This window comes from Vicia villosa, linkage group LG1 (assembly GCF_029867415.1).
Source record: "Vicia villosa cultivar HV-30 ecotype Madison, WI linkage group LG1, Vvil1.0, whole genome shotgun sequence".
Lineage (NCBI taxonomy): Eukaryota > Viridiplantae > Streptophyta > Magnoliopsida > Fabales > Fabaceae > Vicia > Vicia villosa.
This window is the reverse complement of record NC_081180.1, coordinates 79,617,804-79,632,964: the sequence shown is the minus strand read 5'-3', so window position 1 is coordinate 79,632,964 and position 15,161 is coordinate 79,617,804. Positions and strand designations below refer to the sequence as shown.

The window sequence follows — 15,161 nt, the reverse complement described above, 5'->3', positions numbered from 1 at the left end:
GCACTTTATCACCTTCTTTCAATTCCGCTGCCCTTACATAGTCAAACCATTCTCCATACAAATATGTTTCATTTTTTTTGGGCCTCTTCTTCACATTGCACTCATATGGGTACCCGTTGTCCACATCATTGAGGGTAATCTCTGACATTCCAGCTAGCCCACATTTCTCTACTATTTCTGCAGGAATATGCTGCACTCATTGACATACAATATCAGTTACATTACTTCTCTCTATAACACCAGTGTTCCAACAACTATATACTTTGAACAATGCTTACCATAACATTTGAGCAAAACTTCTTTACATCAAGAACTTCACGAGTCCAGTACGCTTCTTCGTACTCTTCCTGTATAGGACTCATTTCCCTGAAATTAAGACCACATTTACAGCACAATACCAACACAACAGCATGAATATACTTATAACTATAATATTATTCCCTATCACTTATAAATAAACTTTACCTCTCACTATCAGAAGATATCATTATGTATTCATTCCCATCTCCATCATCCCTTCAACACAATAACATACAAACTACTTATTAAACTAAGTTGTAACTCATTATTCCAGAAACAAATTCAATTTTGTGGAGGTTAAATGGAATTCAATACAAAAAAAAAATAGACTATAAGATTACCCTTTATTTTCAACAATCCTGGCAGCCTCTACAGAAACTACACCGCCATCATCGGCACGATTCAATCTTTCATGTTGTTTCTTCCATTTCTCCATAACATAATCATTCTCATGTGACCCACTCAGTATCCTCTCAACTGTGAGCTGCTTCCATGGAGTTTGCAACTCCAACCGATCGGCTGAACTGGAATCAAAACAACATTGCGACCTCTAAATGGATGAATATCTTATGATAAACTCTGCAAACAACATAAACAGTAACACATGCACATACCTTTTTGCCTGCGACATTTTGTTCTTCACACTTATTACCCAACCCTGCGTTTCTTACACCAACAATACCAAAAGACAGCCTCTTTGATTCCCAACAGTTTGAAGAGTTATGAATCCAACGTTACTTTCAATTTAAATGCCATCTATATGTAACAATACCAATAATAGGATTCTTTTGTGGGCCTATTAACATATTGGGTCTAACAACAAAATAGGTTTTCTGCACCAAGGCTATAATTCTAAGGCCCAATAAACTTTAATGTCAACTATAGGGTCCAACATGTATTTTTAACCTATTTAAAATATTTTAACTTATTATATGAACTTACACATATATATTCATTTTCCCTATTTTATTAACGTGCCCTAAAACCCAATGCGCGAGACAGACGGGTACCCGTGCGAACGCACGGGTAAGACACTAGTTAACCTTAAATAAATTATACGTAGTATTTTATTTGCTGTTATTAATTAAAATAAAATAAAGAATTTCACTTTGTTCTTTCTAAAGTATATACCAGGCAGACACTGATGGGTCCCACGCGGCCACGCGCGTCTGGATTTATTCATTGACGACGAAATTTCCAGCCTCAGTGAGTAAGTGTGACAGCCATAATACTATTAATTTTGAAAAAGCATGACAGCCATTAAAATTAATTAAATAGAATAATATTTTCCCAAATTGTGCTGCTAATATTGCATTTGGCATTTTACCCTACGCGCATTTTACCCTATCACGAAATGAACGGAGCGGAATGGAATGGAGCGGAGTGGGATGGAGCGGGGTGGAACGGAGCGGAACGAATGTACCATTCCATTGTTTGGAAATTTTAGAACGGAATAAGACAAATTATTCATTCCGCTCAAATCGGAGGGGAATGAATATGGTGGTAAGTGATGGAATGGAATGAAATCCATACCACTCATTTCCGCTCCGCTCCATCCGTTTTTAAATTATCCAAACAACAGAATATCATTTTATTCTATTCCATTCCGCTCCGCTCCATCCGATTCCATCAATCCAAACACAGCCTAAGTCTCGTCATTCCTTTTCCAGCATACACACCACACCAGTCAACAAATCTCAAACTGACACAACACACGCACATGCCAATTTCATTTCAATTTCACAAAATACAAAACAATACAACAATATGCACTTTCAATAATACTAGTACTATTCTAATCAAATACTATTATATATCCTATTGTATGCTTCCATAACTAATTATTCTCCTATATATATAAATACTCATTCCTTCTCCTTCCCACACTCAAACCAAAGTACAACCATTTTCTTTTCTCTCTTCAACACTATTCATTCCAACAATATCAAATTGGGGTTTCGTCATGGGAAATTACGTTTCATGCACCTTAGCACCACCATTGATGAGGAACGTGAAAGCAACTAGAGTGATCCTTCCAACCGGAGAAGTGAAGCAATTCAAGGAAATAATGAAAGTTGCGGAGCTTATGTTAGAAAATCCTAACTATTTCTTAGTTAATTCGCGTTCTCTTCACGTTTCTAAAAGATTCTCTCCTCTTGCTGCAGACGAAGAATTGGAATTTGGAAGTGTTTACATATTTTTTCCTATGAGAAGACTCAACTCTGTCGTCACCGGAGCTGACATGGCTGTACTCTTTATGGCGGCGAATTCCGCTGAGAAACGGTTACGTGCCGGAAAGACACGTGTCCAACCGGATGAGAGTTCGGGTGGTGGTGTTGAGAATGATGAAAAGGAGTGTGTTCCGATATTGAGTTTAGAAGGAGTGGAATCAGGATTTAGTTATAGGTTAAGTTATTGCAGATCAAAGAAACCTTTTCTGGAGACTATAAATGAAGAACCAATTAGGTCAAGATGATAGGTTTAGGTTATTATCAATTTTTCATTATAAAGTTAGTTATAGAAGTGTGGTATGATAGATCTTGGATGATGTTAATAGAATTCATTAGGTTAGATAGATATTAATTTGGTTAATTCATACAATACACTTCAAAAAATTATGTGAGGTTGTAGGTGTGACAAGCTATAGTATAATTGATCTGTACAAAATTAATTTTTAGACCGAATGGACCAGTTTGCGCGTTGTTATGATATGATATTTTATTGACAGTATATGAAATGGAATTTATATTTAGTTAACATGATGGTTGTTCTTACTTTCACTTCTTAACTATTCAAGCGATTTAAGTGTGAATGGTTCAAAAGAAATGAGGTGGTTTTTTCTTTTGAACGGATTCAATGGATGAGTGTAGACTTTGTACAATGTTTTATTTCTTATTGCAATACGTTATTTTTTCTTCGGTTTAATATTTTACGATGTCCTTTGTACTTAGACATTTACAATGATTTGTTTATTTTATTGTTTTTTTTCGAAACACTCATTTAAATTATTAAGAATTCTTATTAAAAATTTCTTTAGCCACCTCCCTATGGGGTCATCCCCAGCGAAAATCCAAAAATACCCCTGCTTCGGAAATGAACTTCCGAAGCGTTTTTTTTTTTTTTTTAAATTTCCATAATTCGGAAGTGCATCTCCGAAAACACCTCATGGGGGGTGTCTTCGAAGATGAACTTCCGAAAACACCTCATGGGGGTGAATTCGGATGTTCATTTCCGAATTATGCAGAAACTGTGTTTTTTTTTTATGTTTTTTCTTAAACAGTCTCGCATTTTAATTAAACGCAAACGGCAAATAAAATAAGCGACATATAAACAGAAAATACTAATATGATAAATAAAATCCAAAAACATTGTGCGAAAGATACAATCCGAAATCAAAACAAAACAAAACAAAACACGTCAAACAAAACAAAAACACGTTATTCTGCCCGACGAGCGTTACAAAATACACATCAAACAAAACAAAAACACATTATTCTGCCCGACGAGCGAACTCCTCCGAATGAAGATACTGATACCAATCCTCATCCCACTCAGTCTCAGAACCATCAGCATCAACCACGACTCTCACGCCAGATAGTTGAGCTTGAGCATCCGGGCCCTGGGCCCCCTGGGAACGAGAAGTAGAGCCGGTCGAAACCTTCTTCTTCTCCTTCACCTCCTTCACTCCGCGAGAGCACGAAGTAGAGCCGGTCGAAACCTTCTTCTTCTCCTTCACCTCTTTCACTCCGCGAGAGCACGAAGTAGAGCCGGTCGAAACCTTCTTCTTCTCCTTCACCTCCTTTTTTCCCTTAGCGCCACCCATTCCTGCGTAAAAATGAAGAAAGAAAGGTCCATGAGACCTCCTTTTATAAAAGAAGAAAGGGGACAAAAACGCTTGGGAAACGGACAAGTCATTAAAGAACAAAGGAGGTGAAGCAGAACGCATGCACACAAACTTCAAAGAAACAGGCACAATAAACAAAGGCGTTAAAAATAAAGTACTTGCAAATTAAAACGGACACTCCCTACCCTGTGTAGCTGACGCAGTCTGGGTCTCCCTACCCTGTCTGATGCGTGCTGGTTGGTTGCCATGTTCCTGTAAACAATTGAAATCGATTAATATGCGAGACAAAATAAAAAAACTAAAAAATTTGAACTTCTGATACAATTCGGAAGTTCATTTCCGAAAACTGGGATGGAGGTGTTTTCGGAAATGAACTTCCGAAACATCCCTGCGATGGGGTTTTCTGAAACTTCCATGGCAGACCCCAAAATCAAACATAAAACCAATTCAAAAAGCTTCTAAACAACCTAAATACTACTAACAACCAGTCCATATATCATTTATGCAATTGAAACCCTAAATAACATGCATTTGAATAATGAATCCAACAAATTTAAAACTTACAAATTGAGTGATTTGTGGGCTTTTGAATGTTGTATAGCAATGTGATTGGAGCCTTGATGCAGCCTTGGAAGTGTGTTTGCACAAATTTTCGCCTTTGCTTGTTTTTTATTTGAGTTAGGGTAAATGAATGGGGGAGGGGGAGTGTTTTAATAAATCTGCAGAACGCGCAGTATTTCGGAAGTTCATTTCCGAAATGGTGTTTTCGGAAATGAACTTCCGAAATAAGACAATTTTTTCAAAAAAAAAAAGGCGTTTTCGGATATGCATCTCCGAAAACACCTTTTTCTTGCATTTCGGAAATGCATTTCCGAAGTCAGGGGTAGTATGGGGTTTTCACCAGAGGTGGATTAGAAGGTAGGGAGGTTGGCAAAGAAATTCTCTTCTTATTTATCCAATTTAAAAAGTTAAGATTATTTTTAATGTAAGATGTTTTGAAAATTATAAACAATTATACTATAAGATTATAAGTAGTGCATTGTCTGTATAAATTAGTTTTATACTATTATCCAATTGAATAATAATAATCGGTCATGTCAGTTTTTTTAAATTAAAATGTGACTTGATTGGATACACGTCTCTTTTTTTTTTTTTTTGCTAAACAATGGAACCTGTATATTAATATTAATCTGCTACCAAATCAACAGCAGAAAACCAGCCAATACATCAAAAACTGTTACAGCCCATATTACAAAACCAACGACCCAGCAGAATTACACAAACAGTCCTACAAATACATTAAAGGACATTGATGTCACTCATAGAAGTTACATGTTACCTTACTTTTGTTTCCTATCGCAAGCCACCACCAAGAATACATCTTGACACTATGTACTATTTCTTCTATGTCGCAGACACCATTGTTAAACAATAGATAGTTGCAATGTCTCCAAATGCTCCAACACACCGTTGTCCACAACACACCCACCCTCCTTGGCGACTCTAAAGTCAGTAAAGTACCAACCATTTGCAGCAGGTCCTCACGGCATTCAGCTAGAGGATGAATGTCCAAGTCAAGCCATAGATAAATCTTCTCCCAAACTGCCACAGCCACTTGACACGATAGAAACAGGTGATTGATGTTCTCTTGGCATTGACAACCAAAGGCACAGTAACTTTCCGTATTTCCTGTAATGATTCCCCTTTTTACCAATTGTGCTCTAGTTGGCAAGCAGTCCTTGATTAGCCTCTACCAAAATATTCGCACCTTCGAAGGCAGCCATGAATTCCACACCACCTCCAACGCCTCTTGAGTTCTAGGTTCCACAAGACCGCCAACAGGATTCAGAGCAATCAAATTGTAATATTCTTTAACATTATAAGTTCCTGCACCATTCAAGGACCAAATAAAACTATCTGACACAACAGGTTTTGGTTCTACACCTAGAAGGAGTTGTTTCAGATCCCGAAGCTCCTCACACGCAGCCTGGCTGAGGGTTGTTTCATCTTCCACCAAATTCCAATGCCATCTCAACTGCTCCCACCACCCCATTTCCATCACACTAAAATCTTTACTCACACTTTCATGAAACAGGATTGGAAACGCGTCTTGCAGAGCATGTTGTCCAATCCACCTACTTAACCAGAACGGAATCTTGTTACCCTTTCCCAATCTAAACGCCACCTGTTGCTTAAAGCCCGTTGCAGCTGCATTTCCCCTAGAATCATTAAATCTTTCCACCATATCGATGCACAAGAATGCCTATCATTCGTTCTTTTGAAGAACAAGCAGTAATGAATAAGACCATACCTCTCCTTTAAAATACCTTGCCATATTGCCTCATTGTCATTAAGAATTCTCCATAGCCATTTAGTTTGTAGAGCCATATTGAATCTAACCACATCTTTGATTCCAAGACCCCCATCCTCCTTCTTCCTGCATATCGTATCCTATCCTATCCACGCGACACCCTTCTTCTCCACCGAGTTATGCCAAAGAATATTCCGTTGTAGCCTCACAATATCGTCTGCTACAAGCCTTGGCATTTTGAACATTGACATTTGGTAAACAGGCAAGTTAGTGAGCACAGAATTTATCAATGCCACACGACCGCCAATTGATAGGAGACTTCCAATCTAAGGGGATAGCTTGGCTCTGATGTTATCAATGATTGGATTCCAAAAACCTGTGCTTCTTCAATTGCCTCCTACAGTAGTACCAAGGAATTTGAAAGGAATGTTTCCCCAATTGCAACATAAAAATTGACTTGCAGCCATGAGGAAATGATGGTCAGTAGCTATGCCATAGATGGAGCTTTTCCACATATTCACCCGCAGCCCTGAAACTAGCTCAAAACCACGCAGGATTGTCTTAATAGCCCATAAATTTCTCCACGATGCCTCACCTACCAAAATAGTATCGTCAGCAAATTGCAAAATATTGTATGAGCACTCCGCATTGACCTTGAAATCATTGAACATTGCTGACTCAAAGGCTCTTCTAACCAGTCCTGCAAGTCCTTCAGCAACAATAGTAAAGAGAAACGGTGATAAAGGGTCACCTTGTCTCAAACCCCTTTGAACATTAAATTCCCCAGTCGGACTTCCATTGACTAATACAGACATGTGGTTGTTAAAAACAGTCGCCTCCATCCACAAAATCCATTTACGGCCAAATCCCATACTCACCAACATCTCCTTCAAAAAGCACCAATCTACACAGTCATATGCTTTGGCAAAATCTACCTTGAACATGATGCAGCTTTTATTAAATCTTTTTGCCAAATCAATGATTTCGTTTACCACCACCACCCCATCAAGAATTTGTCTACTAGGTACGAAAGCTGTTTGTGACTTCGATATCAGCTTCCCTATGACTCTACTAAGTCTTGCTGCCAGGAGCTTGGAGATGATTTTAAGCACAGACCCAATAAGACAAATAGGCCTAAAGTCCTCGAGTCCTTGTGGATGATCAACCTTAGGGATTAGAGCAATGAATGAAGCAGACATAGCCCTTGGCAAAGACGCTTTGCTGTGAAAATCCACCACACACCTCACCACATCCTCCCCCACAATGCTCCAGAATTTTTTGATGAAAGCTAAATTCAACCCATCTGGGCCTGGGCTTCTATCCCCTTCACAACTGAAAACCGTCTCCTTGATTTCCTCTGCTGAGAATTCCTCTTCCAGAAGAGCCGCATCGAAAGAGGAGAGCTTCTTGAAATCCAACCCTTTTAGTGTAGGTCTTGGTCTACTCATCTCTGCAAATCTCTCCTTGAAGTGGTTCATGGCTGCTTCTTTAATCTCCTCTACACCTTCCAGAACACCTTGAGTCGTTTGAATCGTGACGATAGAATTCTTCCTGTTTCTAGATTTTAGGATAGCATGAAAATATTTAGAATTATTATCTCCTTCCTTAATCCATCTAACCTGCGCCTTTTGCTTGAGGATGCTTTCTTTAAAATGCAGATTTTTCCATATGCTGAGTTGTAGTTCCTTCCTCCTGCTATTAACCATACTATCTCCCCGAACTGTATTGAACATGATGTCGTCTTCTAGCTTGTTTAATTCCTCCACTCCTTCTTCAATGTTCAGGTTCAGCCTTCCAAAAATATTGTGATTCCACCATCTCAGTCTGTCTCTTATGTGTTTAATCTTCTCCTTAAGGACAAAAGCACTTGTTCCGTTACATTGAAACACATTCCAAGCCTCCCTTACAAAGTTCTCCAAATCCGGATGTTCATACCAGCAGCTAAAAACCTTAAATGGTTTAGCTCCCCAGTCCTTATTGCATATCTTCACCCAAATGAGCCTGTGATCTGATATATCTCTATTCCCAGAGACCTGAGCCACCGCCTTCCACAAGTTAATTATTCCTTCCGTCATCAGGAACCTATCAATTCTGCTTCTTGCATCACCACCCGATTTTAGCCAAGTAAACTTATTGCCAATGACCGGTAGATCCACCACTTCCAACAAATCAATTAAGCCTGCAAATTCCTCCATCTCTGTTCTATTTGCCATTCCCCTTCCTATTCTTTCATCCTCCATCTTTATAGTATTAAAGTCGCCACCAATTATCCATTCCCCACTAGGGAGATTATTTTTCCAAACCAACAATTGACTCCATAGAACTCTCTTCTCTGCTAGTGCACAAGGAGAGTATACATTTATGAAATAGCGATTAGTACCATTCCAGACAGCATTCACTTCTAGTAAACCTTTAGCTTTGAAGCTGAATTCAGCCCTAATCACCCCTTTTCTCCATATTGTTACTATCCCTCTAGATTGCCCCTCAAAATCCACAGCCGACCAATCACATTCATCAGAACCCCACAAGCTTCTAATGTAACTTTCATCCATCTTTTTTATTTTTGTTTCTTGAAGATAACATATGTCCACCTTGGCTTTTTTCAGAATCTGTTGAATCCTCTTTCTCTTGACTTGATTCCCACCCCCTCTTATGTTGAAGGATACACAATTCATTGGTCATGATTAGTCGCCACCCTACTCTCTTCATAACATTGTCTTTCCCTGGCTTCAATGTCTCTTACAATCCCCTCAAACACCTCATCATCTTCATCCCCCTCCACCCCTAGTTCTTTAATAGATCTCCATACTTTCTTTGGAACCCCTTCAAGAGCTTTCCAAATCCTTTTATTACCTTGCACCATTCCAGAATCAATTACTGATTCATCACCGGAGGTTGAGTTCTTAGATCCACCTGTGGATGAACCTTCAGATAAACCACGGCCCGGAGACGAAATTGGATTACAATGGATGTTATTTTCTTGAGATTGTAATAATGCAGAGAAATACGATGGGGCAAAGGGGATTTTTAGGTTATCATAAATTTGCATCAGTGGTTTATTTTTCTTGGGCCTAGGAGTATTCACAGGCCCAAAAGATGAAATTTCGTCCGATCCAGAATGTCGTTGATTTTCCACCAGTCCAACACACTCAACAAGGCCCACACAACTCTTGTCTTTATTCATTGTACTACATGGCCGCTGACTTATTCTAGGTATAGCACGATCTTCAAGGGTTGATAATACCGGTTGATAAGCATTAAATGCTCTCTCTCCATCAGCATTTAATGTTTGTTCAACTCCATGCTCAAAACCAACCCCCATACTCTAAACATCCCCTGGCGCCATCTCCTTTTCCATCATAGGTCCGCTAATTTTCTCTAATTGGTTCTGACTCTCTACTACCTCACATATCCCCACAAACCTCGTAGCCATAGTGTTATTATGCATATTCCTCTCTCCTTCTGACACATAGGCGCTATTTTCCAGATTATTCTCAGTAGAGTCTCCGCCTTCCTCCCCCCAATATCCGCCTTTCTCCTCTTCCGAAGAGCCACCATCACTCACCCCATTCTGCCAATGTTTAGGGATCACTATCCTCTTAGGGCCATGCGAGTCCTCAACCAACTTAATGCTGTAAGCATTATCATTCACCCCAATGTTAATATTTTCATTCAATACCATGGAATACTTCGTTCGGATTAGAAATCGTGCAACATCCATCTTCTTCCCCTCCCTTGTTTCCTGATCCATGCACACGAAAGCCCCTACAGGTTTTGAGATAAATTCAAAAAACTCTTTTTTCCACGCAGGTTGACAGTGTAAAAATATTTTACACAATCAATACATATTTTTTTTCTCTTATACTATTATTTAAAAAATAATTAAATATATTAAAATTAAATAATACCATGTGATTTGTTAAAAATACACTATTTAATTTTTATGATAGATAGAAAACTTGTCTTATGGGGCCATTTAAGTAGTGCCAACACAACTTTTCATAATCATGTACTTGACACATTTTCTTCTTTTTCATAACCACATTTTACTCCAAAACTTAAAACGTTTAATCTTTGTATGAAAGATCATATAAACCATGGCCTTCTAAATGTAGCAATTCCTTAAAAAAAACTCAATGAATACTTTAGATCTTATAACTCAAGGGATCAACTACAAGAAATTTTAAAATTTACTTTTGGTGCGAAAACAAAGTTGTTTATCATAATGTAAGAGCTACGAGTCGTTTGGACAAATTTTTATTATTGGTGGTGCAACATTCGGTTTTTATTTATTAGTTATTTTATTAATTATTTATTTTATTAATTATTATGTGATATGATAATTAATTAAATTATGTGTTAATATATATATATATATATATATATATATATATATATATATATATATATATATATATATATATATATCTACAATATAAGAAAGTTTGATGTTCTGGAAAGTACCAGAATGCCCCTTTGCAAATCTGTTGCGCCACGTGGATGCAGTCTTTGCATTTCCTTGCTCTTTCTACTCTTTCTATGCTTTCTTCCACTAACCCATCTTTCTTCCACCATATCATTTCTCTTTTCTATCTCTCTCTACATCTTTATTATCTCTCTCTTCTCTTTCTTCATCTGTCTTTCTACAACAAACCCTAATTCCCTTAATCACAAAATTTGCCTCATTTTTCTCTCCTCATCCATCCTATCATTATGCTTCTTCTTCAAACTGTTTTCGACAATTTTGATGTGGTGGTTTCTACTTTCGGACAAAGCGGATTTCGACGGTATTTGTTCTTCGTCGTCAACCTTTGTTATTACTCACAAATATTTGATTTTACATAACAGATCTTCTTCTTAGATTTGGTGATTTAGTGATTTAGATTTAGATTTAATTTTTTTTTTGTTATTTCAGGTTTAATGGTGTTGGCTCAAGCAAAAAAAGGGGGAGATTTGCGGCAGTTTGGTAAGAAAAGCTTCACTTTTTATATTTTAGATCTGAACATTGTTTGTCTGTGGCTTTGGCGGAGTTGGAAAAGGGTATACAAAACCAAAGATGTGAGTTTACGGATCTCATGTGATAGTTATTTGATAGTAAGAATTTGATTTTTAAAGAACAAAAAAAATGGTGTTTTGTAGGTGAAGGTTGGACAATGATGAACACGATGATGGTGATGTTGATCGATGTTGTTGGGTTCGTGATGAACGGTGTTGAACGAATTTGGATGAATGAGTTGAGTTGGTTGAAGATCTATGAAGATGATGACGAAAGCTGCAAATCTGAATCTCGGGTGAGGTATTTCTGATTTTTATTCTTGATCTCTCTTCCTCTCTCACGATTCTGAAGGGTTTTGATTTTAAGGAAAATGATGAATAAATTGTTTAGGTTTTTTTTTATGAATGCAGGGTCGGCATATTTTTTGTTTGTGATTTTGTGGTTTGATTTTGTGATTTTTGTTGAAATTTATTTGATTTTTTCTCAAACTATGGTATTCGATGTATTTCGTTGATAAAGTTTTGATTTTTATATGTTTTGGAGACACCTTTTTGTTATATGCAGGTGATGATTTGAGTAGAGTCACTTCTGGCCACATTCTTTTTGTGGTTTGTCTGGCCCTGTACTTTGATAATATAATCGCAAATGCTATGGGTGTGAGGAAATCTGTGTTATACTTTCTAAATCCTCATTATTGGACGGGATAGGCAGCTCGATGCTTCTCTCGGACTCTGATTTAATAGGTTTCTGGGATAGGCTCTGTGCTGCCATTTCTATTAGGTTTGAAGTTTGAATCCTTCTATTTTCTTATAGTTTGCTTTATGTTTGATTGTTTTTCTTTGTAACGAATTTTGCTAAATAATTTTTTAGGAAGGTTCGTCTGATGCACTTATCTAAGAAGTTTGGTTTGGACTATTGTTTTGGATATACGGACTGATTGGTCGTTAATAACTGAATTCTATGTTGTTAATAACTGGTGTATTGCTTGCAGTGTGGATCGGGAAGATCAGTTACTCCAATCAAAGCTGGTTTTGTGGTTGATGGATTCGAAATTATTTTTGTGTGACTTTTTGTTCAGATCTGTCATGAGGTTTGAAGGCTTACTTTCCCCCAGTTTATGTCTACAGCGCTGTTACCGGCATGGAAAACTTGCAATTTTGTTGTGAGAAGTTTTACATCTTATGTATTCAATTTACTAATCTCTAGCTTTTGTTATGACAAACTTTGTTTACAAATTAGCATCTATGTATTCTGTCTTACTAACCTGTAACTTTTCCTTCTTGAAATTTTAGATTGATTCCGGTTAATCGGCAGTCGAATTAAAAATTCACTATGAAGATTTGGATCATGATGTATTCGAAATTGATTCAGGCCAGATTGAGGTTCCAAATTAACTTAAGAATACAGGGTTGGGTTCACGGCTGATTCGATTATTTTATATTGGATGCAGGCTTATGATTGGGTTGCATGTAGTTAGACCGGAGTTGGTGCAGAAATGCGGGGAATTGATGCAAAATGATATTCAAAGCAGGAAGGCTACTGACTTTGGAGGATACCCTGTTCCAAGGATAGGGAATGCCATAAGCCTTAGTAAGTCTTTAATGTTATACTTAATGTTTGTGAGCATTTGAATATGCTATTCGTGATTGTTATATGATCTATGTAGTCAAATTTATTATTTGTTTAAATATAAGTAATCATGTTTATATGATTTCTTTAGAACTTCTTTCCCCGGGATAAAAAGGAAACAGTTTTGAGAAATAACTTAAATTGTGATTCTTAAACAAAAGCATAATGCCGATGCCATGGTTCACTGTTATGTTTTTCTGTTCGACTGCCTTATGCAAATTGCAAATAACTGAAGTTTTATTTTCTCTAGAGTTGATAGAATCTTCTAAATGTTTTCTTTTCCTTTACATATGTTGTGGATAGTATTAGTATTGTATATATACGACGGAAACCTCTGCTGCTGAGATGTGAAATGAATAATTACTATTTAAACTCTTCATTCTTTCTCTTCACCCTTTATCTAAACTCCTAAAATATCTAATAAAAGTAAATAGTTACCCTGCCAACCATGATGTAGTTTTCTCTTTCTAACATGTACAAGTGTATTGATTCTTGAGTTTGGCAAAAGCTTGAAGAGCAAAATCAATAATTTTTCAAGGCTTATTATTGAGGTTGCGGCTGAAGGACCAAATAAATGAGTTCAACAGGTTGCTTAAGGAATAAGCTGAGTTAAGTCTCTATGATTTCCTCAAAATCTATCTTGCTATGTCTCTAACCAATCCAATGCAGCTGTGAAGCCAAAGAATATGAGACATTCCACCTTACATGATGTGTTTAATAATGGCAGATCGTCGCTGAACACAACTATGCACGATTTGACTCAGATATCTGCTCGCGGCAATAGTATTAACATAACACCGAGCATGCTTTCATCTCAACCCGGATATTCGGGTAGTCCTCCTAACATTTTTGGTCATGATGGAACTATCTTGGAAGTATGCCCAACAATTGGTGATGCAACGATTACATCATTTAATAGTGTTGAATCAAACTCCCATTTTATGAATGGAGCACTCGTGGACTCAGATGTTTCATCATTTGGATTTTTGGGGCATATTTCTAGAAACTTCAGTGTTCCAGATCTGACTGCTGATCTTCTTCAGAGTTCTGGTATGTTTTCTTTCCAATTCACAAAGAGTCATTGCTGCATCTGTTTCAGTTTGGTTGCATACTGTTCTGCTTTCATGAACGAGTGTGTTTAATGATGAGTAAATTGCAACTATTTAAAACCACATAAATAATAAGGCACAATTTGCTTTAAGGCCAAAAAAACTCCTGAAATCTCTATTATTTTCCCATTGTATTGATACAAAACATCAAACTACTGATACTATTTGGTTATCTTGCTTGCAGGTTGAACAACACCCCTAAAATGAAGTGTCTATACATAGAAGTTTAGAAGTTTAGCAGTTTGACAGACTATGAAAATCCAACTCTTCGGTGAACGTGTGTATAGGAATTCACTAACCATAATATGCATTGAAAGGAAATTAAATTTGAAAGGGTTTATATGTACTTAAAAAATAATGAATCTCTCTTATTTTGGTTTTTTCTTTCATCCTGTGTCCATTCGGGTATATAGTGGTTCTTACTACTTTGTTTATATACCAGCTTTATTGTATTTTGATGATGTTGTTTTTTTGGCTTAGAATGCATGAATCTGTTTTACAAGGATACAGTTTTCACCAACCTCGATGTTGAAAAATGATATTTTACTAAGATGATAATTTTTATTTTTTATAAAACCAAATTAAAATAATTATAATGGGAACGTGAAGCGACTGTTGAAAATATTGAATATTAATGAGACTCTCAAACTATTGATCAAAATATTGAACATTAATGGGAACATAAAGTTATTGATTAAATTTTTTTTTCACGCGTACCAAATATTTTTCTATACATTCAATTATTATTTTTCACGGGTACCAGAAAATTTTCTATACATTTAATTATTATTTTTTCACGGGTACTAGACATTTTTATTTACATTTAATTATTATTTTTTCACGGGTACCAGACATTTTTCTACACATTCAATTATTATTTTTTTACGGGTACCAGACATTTTTCTTTACATTCAATTACTTTTTTTTACGGGTACCAGACATTTTTCTATACATTCAATTATTATTTTTTTA

At 36.7% G+C, this 15,161-nt stretch overlaps 2 protein-coding genes and 2 long non-coding RNA genes across 5 annotated transcripts; 3 read left to right on the top strand and 1 right to left on the bottom strand.

Moving 5' to 3' along the window:
- The first annotated feature begins 2,137 nt into the window (after positions 1-2,137).
- LOC131610350 (uncharacterized) lies at positions 2,138-3,446 on the top strand. The gene has a single exon (XM_058882272.1). The coding sequence runs from the start codon at positions 2,264-2,266 to the stop codon at positions 2,774-2,776; it is 513 nt and encodes a 170-aa protein (XP_058738255.1). The 5' UTR covers positions 2,138-2,263; the 3' UTR covers positions 2,777-3,446.
- A 181-nt stretch (positions 3,447-3,627) lies between these two features.
- On the bottom strand, positions 3,628-4,126 carry LOC131610360 (uncharacterized). Its single transcript, XR_009286465.1, has 2 exons — positions 4,097-4,126; positions 3,628-4,036 (listed from the first exon to the last, which is right to left on the bottom strand). It is a non-coding gene; the product is annotated as an uncharacterized LOC131610360 (long non-coding RNA).
- A 6,978-nt stretch (positions 4,127-11,104) lies between these two features.
- Positions 11,105-12,225, top strand: LOC131610340 (uncharacterized). 2 transcript variants are annotated; one of them, XR_009286463.1, is made up of 4 exons: positions 11,105-11,242; positions 11,371-11,513; positions 11,595-11,751; positions 12,016-12,225. It is a non-coding gene; the product is annotated as an uncharacterized LOC131610340 (long non-coding RNA). The 2 variants fall into 2 exon arrangements; XR_009286462.1 differs by having other exon boundaries at positions 11,595-12,225.
- Positions 12,226-13,546: 1,321 nt separating this feature from the next.
- LOC131610332 (uncharacterized) lies at positions 13,547-14,487 on the top strand. Its single transcript, XM_058882252.1, has 2 exons — positions 13,547-14,130; positions 14,374-14,487. Exons 1-2 carry the CDS (start codon positions 13,767-13,769, stop codon positions 14,376-14,378), a joined length of 369 nt encoding a protein of 122 aa, XP_058738235.1. The 5' UTR covers positions 13,547-13,766; the 3' UTR covers positions 14,379-14,487.
- Positions 14,488-15,161: the final 674 nt, after the last annotated feature.